This window comes from Asterias rubens, chromosome 1 (genome assembly GCF_902459465.1).
Source record: "Asterias rubens chromosome 1, eAstRub1.3, whole genome shotgun sequence".
Taxonomy (NCBI): domain Eukaryota; kingdom Metazoa; phylum Echinodermata; class Asteroidea; order Forcipulatida; family Asteriidae; genus Asterias; species Asterias rubens.
Window position 1 is genome coordinate 19,518,807 of NC_047062.1, and position 13,527 is coordinate 19,532,333.

Sequence of the window (13,527 nt, forward strand, 5' to 3'; positions counted from 1 at the left end):
ACAACATGTTGAAATTCCTCAAATTGTTATTTCTTGCCGGAGGGAGCCAGTCTCGGTGCATGGGGGAGTTGAGGAGGGTGGTACCAAAACTGATTGATAGTTTTTCTACCAAGGGGGAATATCACTTAGCTGACAAGTGTCCTTATACGATTGAGTGTAAAAATGGCTGTTACTAAGGATGACACAGAAGGCTTTTTTCTGCATCTTTTCAAGGCAGTCTTTCTGATATTTTGTTACACCACTAAACCAGGCTGGAGATGCGTATAAAAGATGACCTTGGCACTGAAAGAGTAAAGGGCTATTCTTACCTGTCTTTTTCAGCCTTATTCTTGATGCTCTTGTCATGACTTACTGACTTCTTCGAATCCATGGACATCTTGATCTGATTACTTTTCAACTCCTTCATCTCTCTATTCAAACAGAATACGACAAATCTCATTATATATGTATTATATAACTGACTGACTCAATATCAAACAAAGCATACCACTTGTGAAACGTTGAGTAAAGGCCCGATCACACAGGCCCCGATAACGAGAACGAAAACGGGAACGATAAAAATGCACGGCCTCAATTGGTTGAATGCTCCACGCCGAATACGCCCATGCTTATTTAACCAATCAAGAGCGTGCATTGTTATCATTGTCGTTTTTTCGTTATCGTTTTAGGGGCCTGTGTGACCGGGCCTTTAGCCACAAGTTATAACTACTTGGTTCTTATCATGGTGCAGCCATCTTGAATTTTCCTCATTAAATATCAATGCAACCAAACCGAGGCTGGAAGAGCAATATAGTCTGGTTCCTATTTGCAAAATGATTACTAGCATTCATTATTGTTATTCAATACAAGGAACATGACCAAGATGGAGGCAGCATGATAATATAGGTTATCACACAAGTAGAGTGGAATACAGAAAAATATAGCGCTTCTGCATCCCATATCCAACAAGGCCGAAAGATATGGGACGCAGACGCGCTATATTTTTTTGTATTCCATGATCGCACGCGTGTTATAACGAACTTATCTTCCAGTTCCACGTGAAATGCACAAAGTTTAAAATTTCAGAACGTTATTTGGCGACGAAAATCATGCACGCACAATAAAAACAGAGGAAGTAGTATGTATGTTTTTATACCACCCTCCAGTTCGAGCATCTGATTGATGGATTAGCGCGTACTGGAAGATAAAGGTCTATATAGCACAAGTATCCTCATGAATTAGTGATTAGCAGTTCCGGCGTTAAAGATCTTCGAGATTCAACGATCATCGAGATTCAACGATCGGTAACAATGCACAGAACAATTATTTATCAATGAACTTTGCCCCGCATCGCGCACGCCCTTCATCGGTGAAAGTTATACATGTTTGAATATGCTTCAAGGCTGTACATTGCACCATTATACATACCGTTCATGTTTCTGTTCCAGCGTCTTCCGTTGGTCTTGCTGTTTCTCAGCTATGAGCTTCCTGAGGACATCACACTGCTGATGAACATGGGTCTCTTTTAAGGAATTCATCTCGGCAACGTGTCGGGTCACCACCTTAGACCACTCTTTGCTCTGCTCGGTCACCACATCCTTTACCTGAAGGACACAAGGAAGCAACAAAAATTAATAAATGAATACTATGACAAGAATTGTTTGTACAGATCTTTTGACATGATATCTGATTATTTGCAAAATGACAAATAAGCCCGATTTCATAGAGCTGCTCAAGCAGTAAATGTTGCTTAATAACTGCCAGCTAAGTCTTGTTGTTACTGCACAAACCGCTGCCACCGGGCTGTAAACGTGCAGACGCTCAAGTGAACATGAGCAGGAAACCAGTCACAAAATGGCAGGTTTGACATAGTGGTTATGTAACCTTCTGCTGGTTAAGCAGAATTGTTCTCAGCTGAATTTTGTGTTCAAGCAGCTCTAGGAATTTTGGCCCAGTCATTCATTTCACAAAGAGTTAAGGCTAGTCCTTACTTAGGACGAACTCAAGATAAGACTAGTCTTAACTCTTTGTAAAATCGACCCCAGGGCCTAAAAAAATTGCTCAGCACAGAATAGTATCCCTTAGCAGAAACAGGTTACCAGCCAAAATTACATTGAGTTTGCACTGTTGTGGCTGGTGCCCACTAAATTCTTGCTTAGCAAAGAAATTTGTCAGGCAGTATTTTCTGCTTAACAGCTTTATGAAATTGGGCCTAGGTTGTTAAAGTCAATGAGAGAAGTAAAAGCTGTAAGATGGAAATGGATTGGATGGCCCCATGACAGCAATTATACAATATAGGAGTATGGTCGAAGACAACATTACAGGCATTTAGCTAGACGTTGAGCACATGGAACAAGGAAAGTGATATTGGAATATAGAGCTTAAAGTGGCAGCCATTGAAAACAGAAACTGGGGAAAAGGGTCTGTAGACCTCTAGCCGGGGAGGTCACGGTGGGGTCATATTGGCCCCTGGCAAATGATGTTGTGACTTACATGTATTAATGTGCTTATATTAAGCAAGAGACTATAGTGGTCAGCATTACAGAGTTTTAAGACGTGCAAGTGCCACATGCTTGGAGACATTTTAAATCAAATACAAACAATTACACCCACATTCATATCCATCACGGAATTTAATTTATAAAACATGGGACAGGGTAACAATATGACACTACTGCAAAATTCCACCAAGATGATGAAGAAAAATGGATCCCCCTTAACTCATAACACACACCGAAAACTTTACCAGGCATTTTGCGCATTGAGAAGTTTGGGTACATTTTTAAACTACAGCTAGCAGCAAAACAACGCAGGAAATTATTGCAGACAAAGGGCAAAGCTCAACTGAAATATCTCATCAACGAAAAGAAAAGATGCAGATTTGTTAAAGCTCTATGTTTTAATAGGCAGTTCCAAGAGGAGTTGAAAAAGAGAGAGAAAAGAAAAAACTAAACTAACACGTCATTTAAATTTTTCCTCAAATAAACTAAACCTACCCTCAACTTATGACCTTTGACGATGGAGTGAACCTTGTTTTCTGTTTCTATCTTTAAATCACAGCAGCTGCTCTCTCTAAGATAAAAAGGATATCGTAAGAGGCTATCATTACAAACTTAATTAGAATTGACTTGATTAGAATTTTCGTCGTGACTAATAGGGCGTCTTGTTGTTAAGAAGAAAAAAAAATTTGTAAAATGCTACATAGATTTCTAATGCTTCTTCAGTATCAATTTAAATTGAAACTGGTCCAAATCGATTAGAGAACAATGTATGTTTGGATTGATGCCACTTTAAATAAAATCAGGTTTGAATTAGATCTCATCTCTATCGATGACTGTAGTTTGAAAAATCCAAACATCCAACAAACAATTTTGTTAAATGTCTCAATTAACACCTCTTTTTTAGAAATGCAAAGCTCTCTGTGTTGGGTGCAACTTTGAAAGGTAATCCTTTTAAACCCTTTCATGCACCATTTTGGGGGTGATAAATTGATTGTAATGTACACATTAATTTTGTACTAGTTTCTTTGGTAAATGGCACCCCCCCCAAAAAAAAAGGTCACAATAGCACCCTCAAGAGTCCTGTTTCCCATTCTGAAAACAGTATGGCCATTTCTAACATTGGACAAACCCGTGGTCACAACGTCTCGAGCCAAGTTGGCCCGAGTAGCGTCAACTATATATATGCGGCCATGTGGTGTAATTTTTCATTTGACAACTATTTTGTGAAGGGATTTAAAAATCGGTCGATAAGAGACCGGTAGAAAGCAACCGGTCGGCGCATGAAAGAAGAGAGTTTTAAACTAATAAAGAAATCTGAGCTGACCCCTTCTTCTTGATGGCTTTCTCTAGCGACTTCTCTTCGGAGAGTTTCTCTTTATCATGTGAGACAACCATCTTATCTACCACTGTGCCGTGAGTCTTCTTCACTGCTGCACACTCCTGTATGTAACGGAACGATTGCCAAGTACACGCAATTCAGATTGTAGTCTTGAAATTCCATCTTAGTTTAAAGGCACTGGACACCTTTGGTAATCATTGTCAAAGACCGGTATTCTCACTTGGTGTATCCCAAAACATGCATAAAATAACAAACCTGTGAAAATTTTGACTCAACTTGCCATCCAAGTTGCAAGAGAATGATAAAAGGAAAAAACACCCTTGTTGCACAAATATGTGTGCTTTTTAGATGCTTTCGAAATATTACAACACTTCGGGCCTGAGCCTTTTATTATTTGAGTGAGAAATTACCTCTTTCTCAAAAACTGCATTACCTCAGAGAGAGCCATCTCTCACAATGTTTTATACTATCAACAGCTCTCCGTTGCTTGTTACCAAGTAGGTTTTTATACTACAATTATTTTGAGTAATTACCAATAGCGTCCAGTACCTTTAATAAAGGACAGCGGCAACCAAAATCAAAAATTAAAATATTTGTATTTAAAGGCAGTGGACACTATTGGTATTTACTCAAAATAATTATTAGCATAAAACCTTTCTTGGTGACGAGTAATGGGGAGAGGTTGATGGTATAAAACATTGTGAGAAACAGCTCCCTCTGAAGCGCCATAGTTTTTGAGAAAGAAGTAATTTTCAATGAATTTGATTTTGAGACCTCAGATTTAGAACTTGAGGTCTCGAAATCAACCATCTAAACGCACACAACTTCGTGTGACAAGGGTGTTCTTTCTTTCATTATTATCTCGCAACTTCGATGACCGATTGAGCAAAAATTGTCACAGGTTTGTTATTTTATGCATATGTTGAGATACACCCAGTGAGAAGACTGGTTTTTGACAATTACCAATAGTGTCCACTGCCTTTAAAGAATAAACACCACGTTACACTGTTCAGTGTGATCTTTAAATCTATTTAATCTCATTCCTCCAATTTGTGCATGAAGCCAATAGACCGATCTGTACATGGTACCTGCTGAGGAAGTTATAGCTGAGGTGCTAAAAGCTCATGGACAAACCGTTGATGTTCTTAAAGCCATTGGACCCTTTCGGTTCAGAAAAAAAAATAAAAGTTCACAGATTTACAAATAACTTACAGGGTTTACAGAAGGCAATGGTGAAAGACTTCTCTTGAAATAATATTCCATGAAATGCTTTACTTTTTGAGAAAACAGCAAAACAATATTACGGATTTATTTTAAACACATGTCATGACACGGCGAAACGCGCAGAAACAAGGGTGGGTTTTTCCGTTGTTTTCTCCCGACTCCGATGACCGATTGAGCCTAAATTTTCACAGGTTTGTTATTTGATATAGAAGTTGTGGTACACAAAGTGTGGGCCTTGGACAACACTGTTTACCGAAAGGGTCCAATGGCTTTAAAGGATTTGGGTACCATTTCAAAATCTCCATAGATTTTCATTAAACTTACAGGGTTTGAAGATAATGATAGTAGAAAGCTTCCCTTCAAATATTACTTACTGAGGTGCTGTAGTTTTTGAGAAATGAGTAAAACAATGTCATGAAAACACGTTTGTAAATGATTAAAATAATTTTCGTCTCATGAGACGAAAATTATTTTCATGACATTGTTTTACTCATTTCCCCAAAACTACAGCACCTCAGCATGTAATATTTTCAGGGAAGCTTTCTACTATCATTATCTTCAAACTGTGTAAGTTTAGTGTAAATCTGTGGACATTGTGTTTTTTGTCCTAAAAAAGTTAAATTGTTATGCAAATAAAGTGTCTGCCTCACAATTTACACAATTTCCCTGACAGGACAGCATGACATAATGATGTAAAACATATTTGCTACTAAAAAAAAAACAAAAAAAAAACTCATGGCTGATGTTATGCATTTTAAACCAGACTGTGCAGCTTCTGTGTCTACAATACTTAACTCAACTATTATCTACGCCGTTTTCAGGATTCGGGTTTTGTTTTTTAGTTGCAAATATTTATGGTCAGTGTTCTACATCATTATGCATTGCTCTCCTGTCTTGGAAATTGTGTAAGTTGTTGAGCATCCCAGCAATGGCAGCCTAACGTGCAGCATACGGATTGGTCTATTGGTTTATTTGAGTCATTTGTTTGGGCATTCATTCCTTTTGAGTCACTCATTTTGGCAAAGAGGACCTAGAAGGTAAGAGACGATTCAGATATTCTAACTGCTGACCTAATTCCCTAATAGCAACGTTCTCAAATAGTTGGAAAGAAAAACACCTTTTAAAACTCTTTCAAGGATACATACGGCTTTTGAAACACCCTTTGGCTTGTGCCTGCTATTACCATATCTTATATAAAAAATATTAAAAAAAATTGAAAATATAAAAAGCATCAACATTCAATATAAAATAAAACAAGGTGAGGCCACAACACATATCGTTATTTAAGCACACAAATTTGCTTAGCGCGTTTACTTTTTTTTCTCAACAGAAACAAATTGCTAAGCTGTGATTTTGACTGGCTTACCACGAGTTGATTGTTTAAAAACAAAAAATTTGAGGTGCAAATTAATCTTTTGGGTGATCGGTAACGCTAAGGCACAGAAGCCTGGTATACCAAATTATACTTTTCACATGCTTACGGAATCGAAGACAAACCATTCTTCACTTACCAGCTTTAGGAGCAATGGAATATAGAAACTTTGTAAAATCATTCAAAACAGCTAAACAGTCGAGGAATGCCTACCTTGGAATGTTTCCTCTGAAGACTTTCGATCTCCTTGGCTTGTTTCTTGAGGACCTTTTGATATGTTCTGTCCTTCTGTAGCGTATCCGTTGATAAGATCAGCATAACGGCTGTAGTGGGAGAGTGGGATCAACGATGACTCAAAATATGAGATCAACAAAACATATATCTTGGCAAATCTCTTTGACTTGCTCTATAAATGCAACATCAAGCACATGGTTAGACTAACAGAAGCAGCTCATCTGACATCAGGGTCAGAAAAGTAGCCAAGCACAACAAAATTTTGCTTACCAGAACAGGGTTACCAGCCAAAGTACCATGTCACATAAAGAATTTGTGACTGGTATCCTGTTCATTTCTGCTAAGTAAAGAATTGTTAAGCAATATTTACTGCTCAAGCAGCTCTATGAATTTGGGCCCAGATTAGTGACTGGTCCTAAAGAATAAAAAGTATTGAGAGATCAACCGCCGATTTCACAAAACTCTTCCTAACTTGAGACTAATCTTAGGACTTAGGACGAGTCCCAACCCTGCACTGTAGCATGCAGACCTTAAGATTAATCCTAACTCGAGATAAGACGAGGCCTAACTCTTTGTGAAATCAACGGCTGGGCACAGCTTCATGGCTCTGTTTACAGGGGATTCTCTGCTTATGATTGCAATTCTTTAGTTACAGGGTAAAATACAAACTTTCTGCACTAGTAAATATGGCTTAGTAACGATGGTCAGTGAAGCTAGGAATAGTTCCCCCATTTTTGTTTTTAAGCTATTTTTATTTATTTATTCAAGTGCGGTCCAAGCAAGGCTAAGAGCTTTTCTTTGCAAGAAGAAAACATTTCAGATGAAATTAATTCAGGGGCGCTGAAGGTAGGAATTGATATTCCTCTTAAAATGGTCTAGATTGTAGGATAGAGAGAAATGTGCCACTAGGCCAGGAGTTCCAAAGAGCTGCGGTACATGGAATACAGCTGCTCGAATGACTCTCTTGGTGAGAACACATAAAAAGCGCTGCTTAACGGTAAGCAAATTTGCGTGCTTACTGTAGCAGAAAACTTTGCTTACGCCTTAGCGTATTTCACAGGTTAGCAGAAAAATTGGGCAGCCATATTGCGTGTTTATCATGGATTTGCATTGTGACGCCATTTATTTTCGTGCGGTAAGCACCGGAAGGTTATCATGCCTTTTCCTGTGCTTACGGTTAGCAGCGCTATGAAATAGAAATTGCACAGTAAGCACAAAATCGACCGCTAAGCAGCGCTATGAAATTGGGCCCAGGTCTGACACACTGATGGCACATTTACAATGAAAATATCTGAAGAAAAGACAAAGTGATGCTACAGTGTACCCTAATGAAGTCGCAGATCAACACTAGTGCCATGACGGCATGGTAAAACGTATGTTGGATTGCACAGAACACAGAAACATGACTGAGAGCTTACAGTTTGTGGTAGGTGCAAAGCTGTTGATAGTAGAGGTAGGTGTCGTTGGTGATTTGGTGCTTTGCTTCTGTGTTCCTTTCATGTTCTTCTTCCCCACTAGAGGTACGTCGCTGATGTCATTCTAGAGTTGCATCAAGACCAGAGAGTTTCAAATATTGAAATATAAAGTAAAGCTGGATTACTACATGGAAACCCAAGCCCATTTATCAGTTGAATTGTAACCATATTCTGTAAATTACAGCTGGATGAGTCCACCAGGTTTGACCGTTCGGCCAGGACACCCCAACTTCATAATAATAATAATAATAATAATAATTAAAAGATATTTATAAAGCGCCAACTTGCCAAAAAGGCCTCAAAGCGCTAGATACAAAAGTAAAAAGCAATTTCCAAAATACACATTGCAATACAGAGGGTTTCCGAAGACAATTACAAAAAATGCTACAAGGCAGTTTAAGAAAACAAAAACAAATCTGGACCAGCCAGTGAAAAATTAGAAACAACTCTACAAAAACAGTCAAAAAGACTGTAGTTGTAGAACAATTATACAAATAGCGCATTTCAAAATAACGTCTCAATGCGCTTTACATTAGTGCCATGGTCATTGGGCCAATAACACTCCTTTAATCTTTCTCAGCTCCTTGTGGAGTATACAACCCCGGGCAACGTAGTGCTCCAAAGGCTTTTTCATACACAATACCAACCTCTACCCTCACAGGTAAACCCTTAATAACCCTAAGTGAAGAGAAGCAATTTTAGTAACGCATGTTGCTCAAGGACACAAGTGCCATGAGCGGGATATCAACCCACACTCTGATGAGCAAGAGACCACTAAGCTTGACAATGAAGATGTACCTACCTCTTCAATTCCCATTGATTGCATCTGCTTGGCTCTCTTTTCAGCCTGAGACAAATATTCCAATGGCTTCGACAACGCATCCACAAAATCTGAAGAAGAAAAAGAAACAATTACATGTACATGTATATTCATAAATAAATAAAAATCCCTTATTCTGGAATGTACCAGCAGTCAATTTCACCAAACTCTTCCTAACGTAGGATTGATCTCAGGACTTAGGACGAGTAAAATTCTAAAGACGTTAGGATGCATTGAACCCATCCTTGAAATTCGCTGCAGGTCACTCTTTGAGTACACAACAATTACACGGTCTATAGATTACCTCCCAAACCATCGGGTACGTATGTCTTGAGCTGAATACAGCAGAATACAGTCGGTAGAGACAGGGGAAAGTTTCCCTCGGTACGGAGCGAGATGTGCCGGTACCCTGCCTGTAAACCATCCAGCGGTAATATCCTCTGGCCAATCAGCTTCCCATTCTCTTCATACACTGCGATTCTCAGGACAGCCAAATCAGGTAAGACCACCTGAAGAGTTAACACAATCATTTAAAAATCAGACATTTCTAATTCCCCCCAAAAAGAGGAAATGGCTGATCACGCTTAACTTTGTACAGTGTTTTTTTAGTTTTCTATGGCACTGTTTTGAAAAGAAAAAGAGGAAATCAGAAGTTGCATGCCTGTAAAATGATGTCAAGCTTGCATCTGAAATGCTTCTGTTTGTCTCATATTTTCCTTTGCAACTACAGTTCAGCAAAAAACAAATCAAAGAAATTTCTGGGTGAAATTGGGATGTAAATTTGGTACAATGTAACAGGTAATCTCATTTTGATTACTTTTTCTGGTAATGAAATCAAGGATGCCTCAAAAGTGAACTTAATCACTGTAGCTCGCAAGCCTGAGGAAACCTGTACACAGTGCTCGCTATGCTTGTAAACCAGAAATACAGGAGTTAACCCCTACTCTTTCATGGTAAGTGTTCTTGGTTCTTTACCTGCACTACCAATCCTAGTACACGGGACCTACATTTTGTACAGCTTAATGTCCCATCTGATGGACAAAGCAATTATAGTAAAGCATCTTGCTTGAGGACAAAAGTGCCACAACCGGGACTTGAACCCACACTCCACTCATCAAAAGCACCAGAGTTCGAGTCCAATAAGCCTTTGTGAGATATGGCGGACACAGTGCTTCAACACTGTAAGGATTGGGTAAATTTGTGTGATACACCCAAACCAAACAGCCCGCCATACCTCAAAAAGGCTTATACTCTTAACTGCTCAGCCTAACACATCACTTTGATCAGTGTCGTTGTACTTTATATCAACTCATAGACCTTCGTTACGTGTACAGCGTTTTAACGACCCAGCTCTGAAGTGAAATGCATGAAAAACTAAAGAGAATATCACCAATCAAAGGAAAATAAACTGACCTTTCTGAAGACAAAGTCCTCTGCATTATAGACTGGATTCAGGCCATTGTTTGGTATCGTCTTTGTCCTATGTTCCCTCCTAATCGTATCCGTTGGTAACCCATACATGTCAACCTCAATGTATGTACCTACTTTCTTGTCTGATAAAAACTGTCCCGATATGACCTGTAAAGAGAAGAATTGTAGTATGACTTGAAGCTATGCATGGTAGTCGTAGTTAAGCAAAAATATTGACAGCACAAGCACAGAGCACAAATGGATTTTGCGACCCACCTTCTCCGGAAAAGCAGCAATGCCTAGGAGCCCAGGTCGAAATTCCAGTTTAACCTAGTTAAACTGGGTTTAACTGGAACTAGTTGAAACCAGTTGATAAACTAGTTAAACACAGTTAAAACCAGTTGGTTTAATATGGAAAATGGACAGAGACCAACTGGTTTATAATTTCAAACTAGTTGAACACAGTTAAACCTAGTCCAAACCAGTTGGTTAATATGGAAAATGGACGAGTTTGATCACTATCCAGTTGAACCAGTTGACCCCAGTTAACTAGGTTCAACTGGAATTTTGACCTGGGAGAGTACAATTGAAGATTCAAGGTTCAAGATTCAAACAGGTTCCAGATTATACAAGTAAGATTCGCACAGACACTATGTGGCGATCTCTTTTGAGTAGTGTTGGCTCTGATAAGCATTGGGGCTGATTTCACAAAGAGCTAAGATTGATCTTAACTGTATATCACTCTTAAATGCTGAGCAAAGTGTGTTGTCACAACACAAATCACTGTGGCAATTACAGCAACTTATCTTCATATGAATCTAAGTGTTACGACTGGGATTCGAACCCATGTCGTAATGACTCAGTCACCAGAACTTGAGTCCGATGCACTCAACTGCTCGGCCGAGACACGCCGCTGGTTGTTGATTGTCATTAACATATCATCACTCTCAATGCTGCAGTGATTCCACAAAGGCATATGAGTACTATGTTTAAAGGAACACCATGCCTTGGATCGGCCGAGTTGGAAAGATGTTTTAAAAATAGAATACAACGATCCAGACAAGTTTGCCTCGAAATTGCGTGGTTTTCCTTTTACTGTGCGAACTAACATGGTCGGCCATTTATGGGAGTCAAAAATTTGACTCCCATAAATGGCCGACTGTGTTAGTCGACGAGATAAAAGGAAAACCGCGCAATTTAGAGGCATGTTTGTGTGGATCATTGTGTTCTACTTTTACAAAATCTTTCTACCCATATGCATTTTATAAAAACGGTTACAAACGCTTTTCAGATACCAACTCGACAGATCCAAGGCAACGTGTTCCTTTAATTTATTACATGTCACTGATTTTCACAGAGCTCTTCAAGGTAGTCACTCACCCTGACAGAACACGTTGCTGCGATAACCCCATCCACCGGTGACTCTGAGAAGGGATCAAATGATTTGTCTGGTCGTCTCATGAAGTCTGGTTTCAAGAGATACCTGTACAGCAATGAAAAACACCATCAGAATTATAGTGTGGTTTGAAAAACTAAAGAATACGATACCAGCTCTTTTTCAGAACATCAAGAGCTTATATCATTCCATCTTACAACCACTCTACCCTCCCTCGATCAAATAATATAAATGATTTCTTCAAATAAGATGTTCCTACCTACTTATATCTTAAATAATGGGAAAGTTGGGAACGGCTCATTCACCCTTCGCTGCCCTGCTTCTATAGAATGAGGGTCCCGCCTTTCTGAGAAAAGCAATCTTGTTGCCTGTATTCAAATGTCTCCATAAGACCTTCCTGTTCCAAAACCACTCCTTATAAGACCTTCCTGTTCCAAAACCACTCCTTATTTGTTTATACGCCTCTCTTAATATTGATGCATGAGTTACGCCACGATGCTAATCCAAAACAAGGCTATAGGCACAACCACTGCAAGTGGTGGCGGGCGTGCGCCTATAGCCTCATTTTGGGTAAGAATTATGACGTCATGCATTAATATTAAGAGAGGCGTATATTGTTGGTTTTTGTTTTCCTTCTTGTCCGCTGTAAAGCGCTCTGTTCTTCGTAAAGTAGAAAGTTTTAAATAGAATGTAATGCAACTCACCCACAAGACCCATTGTACTCAAACTTTCCCTGATTGAGCTGCATACCGATATCAGGCATCTGGAAGTTGAGGGCCACCATCTGACAGCCAGCGTTCCAGAAGATCTGCGGCATGTAATTACTAGAGTCATAGCGCCCTCCCTTGGGGTATATACGACTCATTTGGCGTTTGTTATAGCTGGGGGTTAGCAGGGTCAAGGGTTCATTCTTCTTCTTCTTATTATTATTGGTTTATTAAAAATCAAACGTAGCAGCCAAAAGGCTAAATTGTGTTTAGGTTTACAATATAAAAATACATTCAAACATCAAAAACCAGCAAATATACAATAAGAGATTAGAAAAACAATCTCTTATTCTAATATGGTTTGAGCTATGTTGTAATTTGACAATCTGACAAGTCTACTAAAGCAGCGTACCCATTGGAATTTTTCTTCCGCTACCACGCAGGAAGTTACCGTCACTGGTTTTGGTATAATTGTATCATGCATTCCCACCTGGACTTATATTCCAGCGATGTGTGCATAGCGCTTTACATCGTGGTCGAGGTAGCTTTACAGCGTGGTCGAAGTAGCTTTACAGCGTGGAGCTGTTCCCATTGGACTTTTTCTTCCACTACCACGCAGGAAGTTACCGTCACTGGTTTTGGTATAATTGTATCATGCATTCCCACCTGGACTTATATTCCAGCGATGTGTGCATAGCGCTTTACAGCATGGTCAAAGTAGCTTTACAGCGTGGAGCTGTTCCCATTGGACTTTTAAGCGGCCTTGTTAAGTTACCCTGGCTGCGTGGAAGTATTTTGCCTTCTTTCAGCCTGTTAGTTTAACATCACGGTCACAGTAAGTTGACAGGGAGGGCAGTTTACCTTGCGTCCCCATTGGCATTCTACAGAAAAGTTGCGGTACTTAAAACAAAAAAGTCCAGAGGGAAAAAGGCTTTAGTCTTTGGGTGGTCCGATTAAACCTTGGTTATTAGGAAAAGGCTTTGTTGTTACAACTATTACAGCATGGCAGCTTTATTGCATTATGGTCGTAATGACATCTTTACTTGTGTAACAAAGCTATAATGCCTTGG

The 13,527-nt window shown here is 39.3% G+C and overlaps 1 protein-coding gene across 7 annotated transcripts in view; it reads right to left on the minus strand.

The window, feature by feature from the left end:
* LOC117288321 (1-phosphatidylinositol 4,5-bisphosphate phosphodiesterase beta-4-like) overlaps positions 1-13,527 on the minus strand; it is a 61,835-nt gene that overhangs the window by 6,704 nt on the left and 41,604 nt on the right. For 6 of the 7 annotated variants that reach the window (XM_033769181.1, XM_033769164.1, XM_033769157.1 and 3 more), the window contains 11 exons: positions 12,455-12,631; positions 11,735-11,837; positions 10,358-10,522; positions 9,249-9,453; positions 8,927-9,015; positions 8,068-8,188; positions 6,629-6,738; positions 3,805-3,920; positions 2,976-3,051; positions 1,408-1,583; positions 309-410 (listed from right to left, as the gene is read on the minus strand). In XM_033769181.1, coding sequence (XP_033625072.1) covers positions 309-410; positions 1,408-1,583; positions 2,976-3,051; positions 3,805-3,920; positions 6,629-6,738; positions 8,068-8,188; positions 8,927-9,015; positions 9,249-9,453; positions 10,358-10,522; positions 11,735-11,837; positions 12,455-12,631 — 1,440 coding nt within the window. The remainder of the gene's footprint in view (positions 1-308; positions 411-1,407; positions 1,584-2,975; positions 3,052-3,804; positions 3,921-6,628; positions 6,739-8,067; positions 8,189-8,926; positions 9,016-9,248; positions 9,454-10,357; positions 10,523-11,734; positions 11,838-12,454; positions 12,632-13,527) is intronic. The other variant, XM_033769173.1, reaches the window with a different exon arrangement.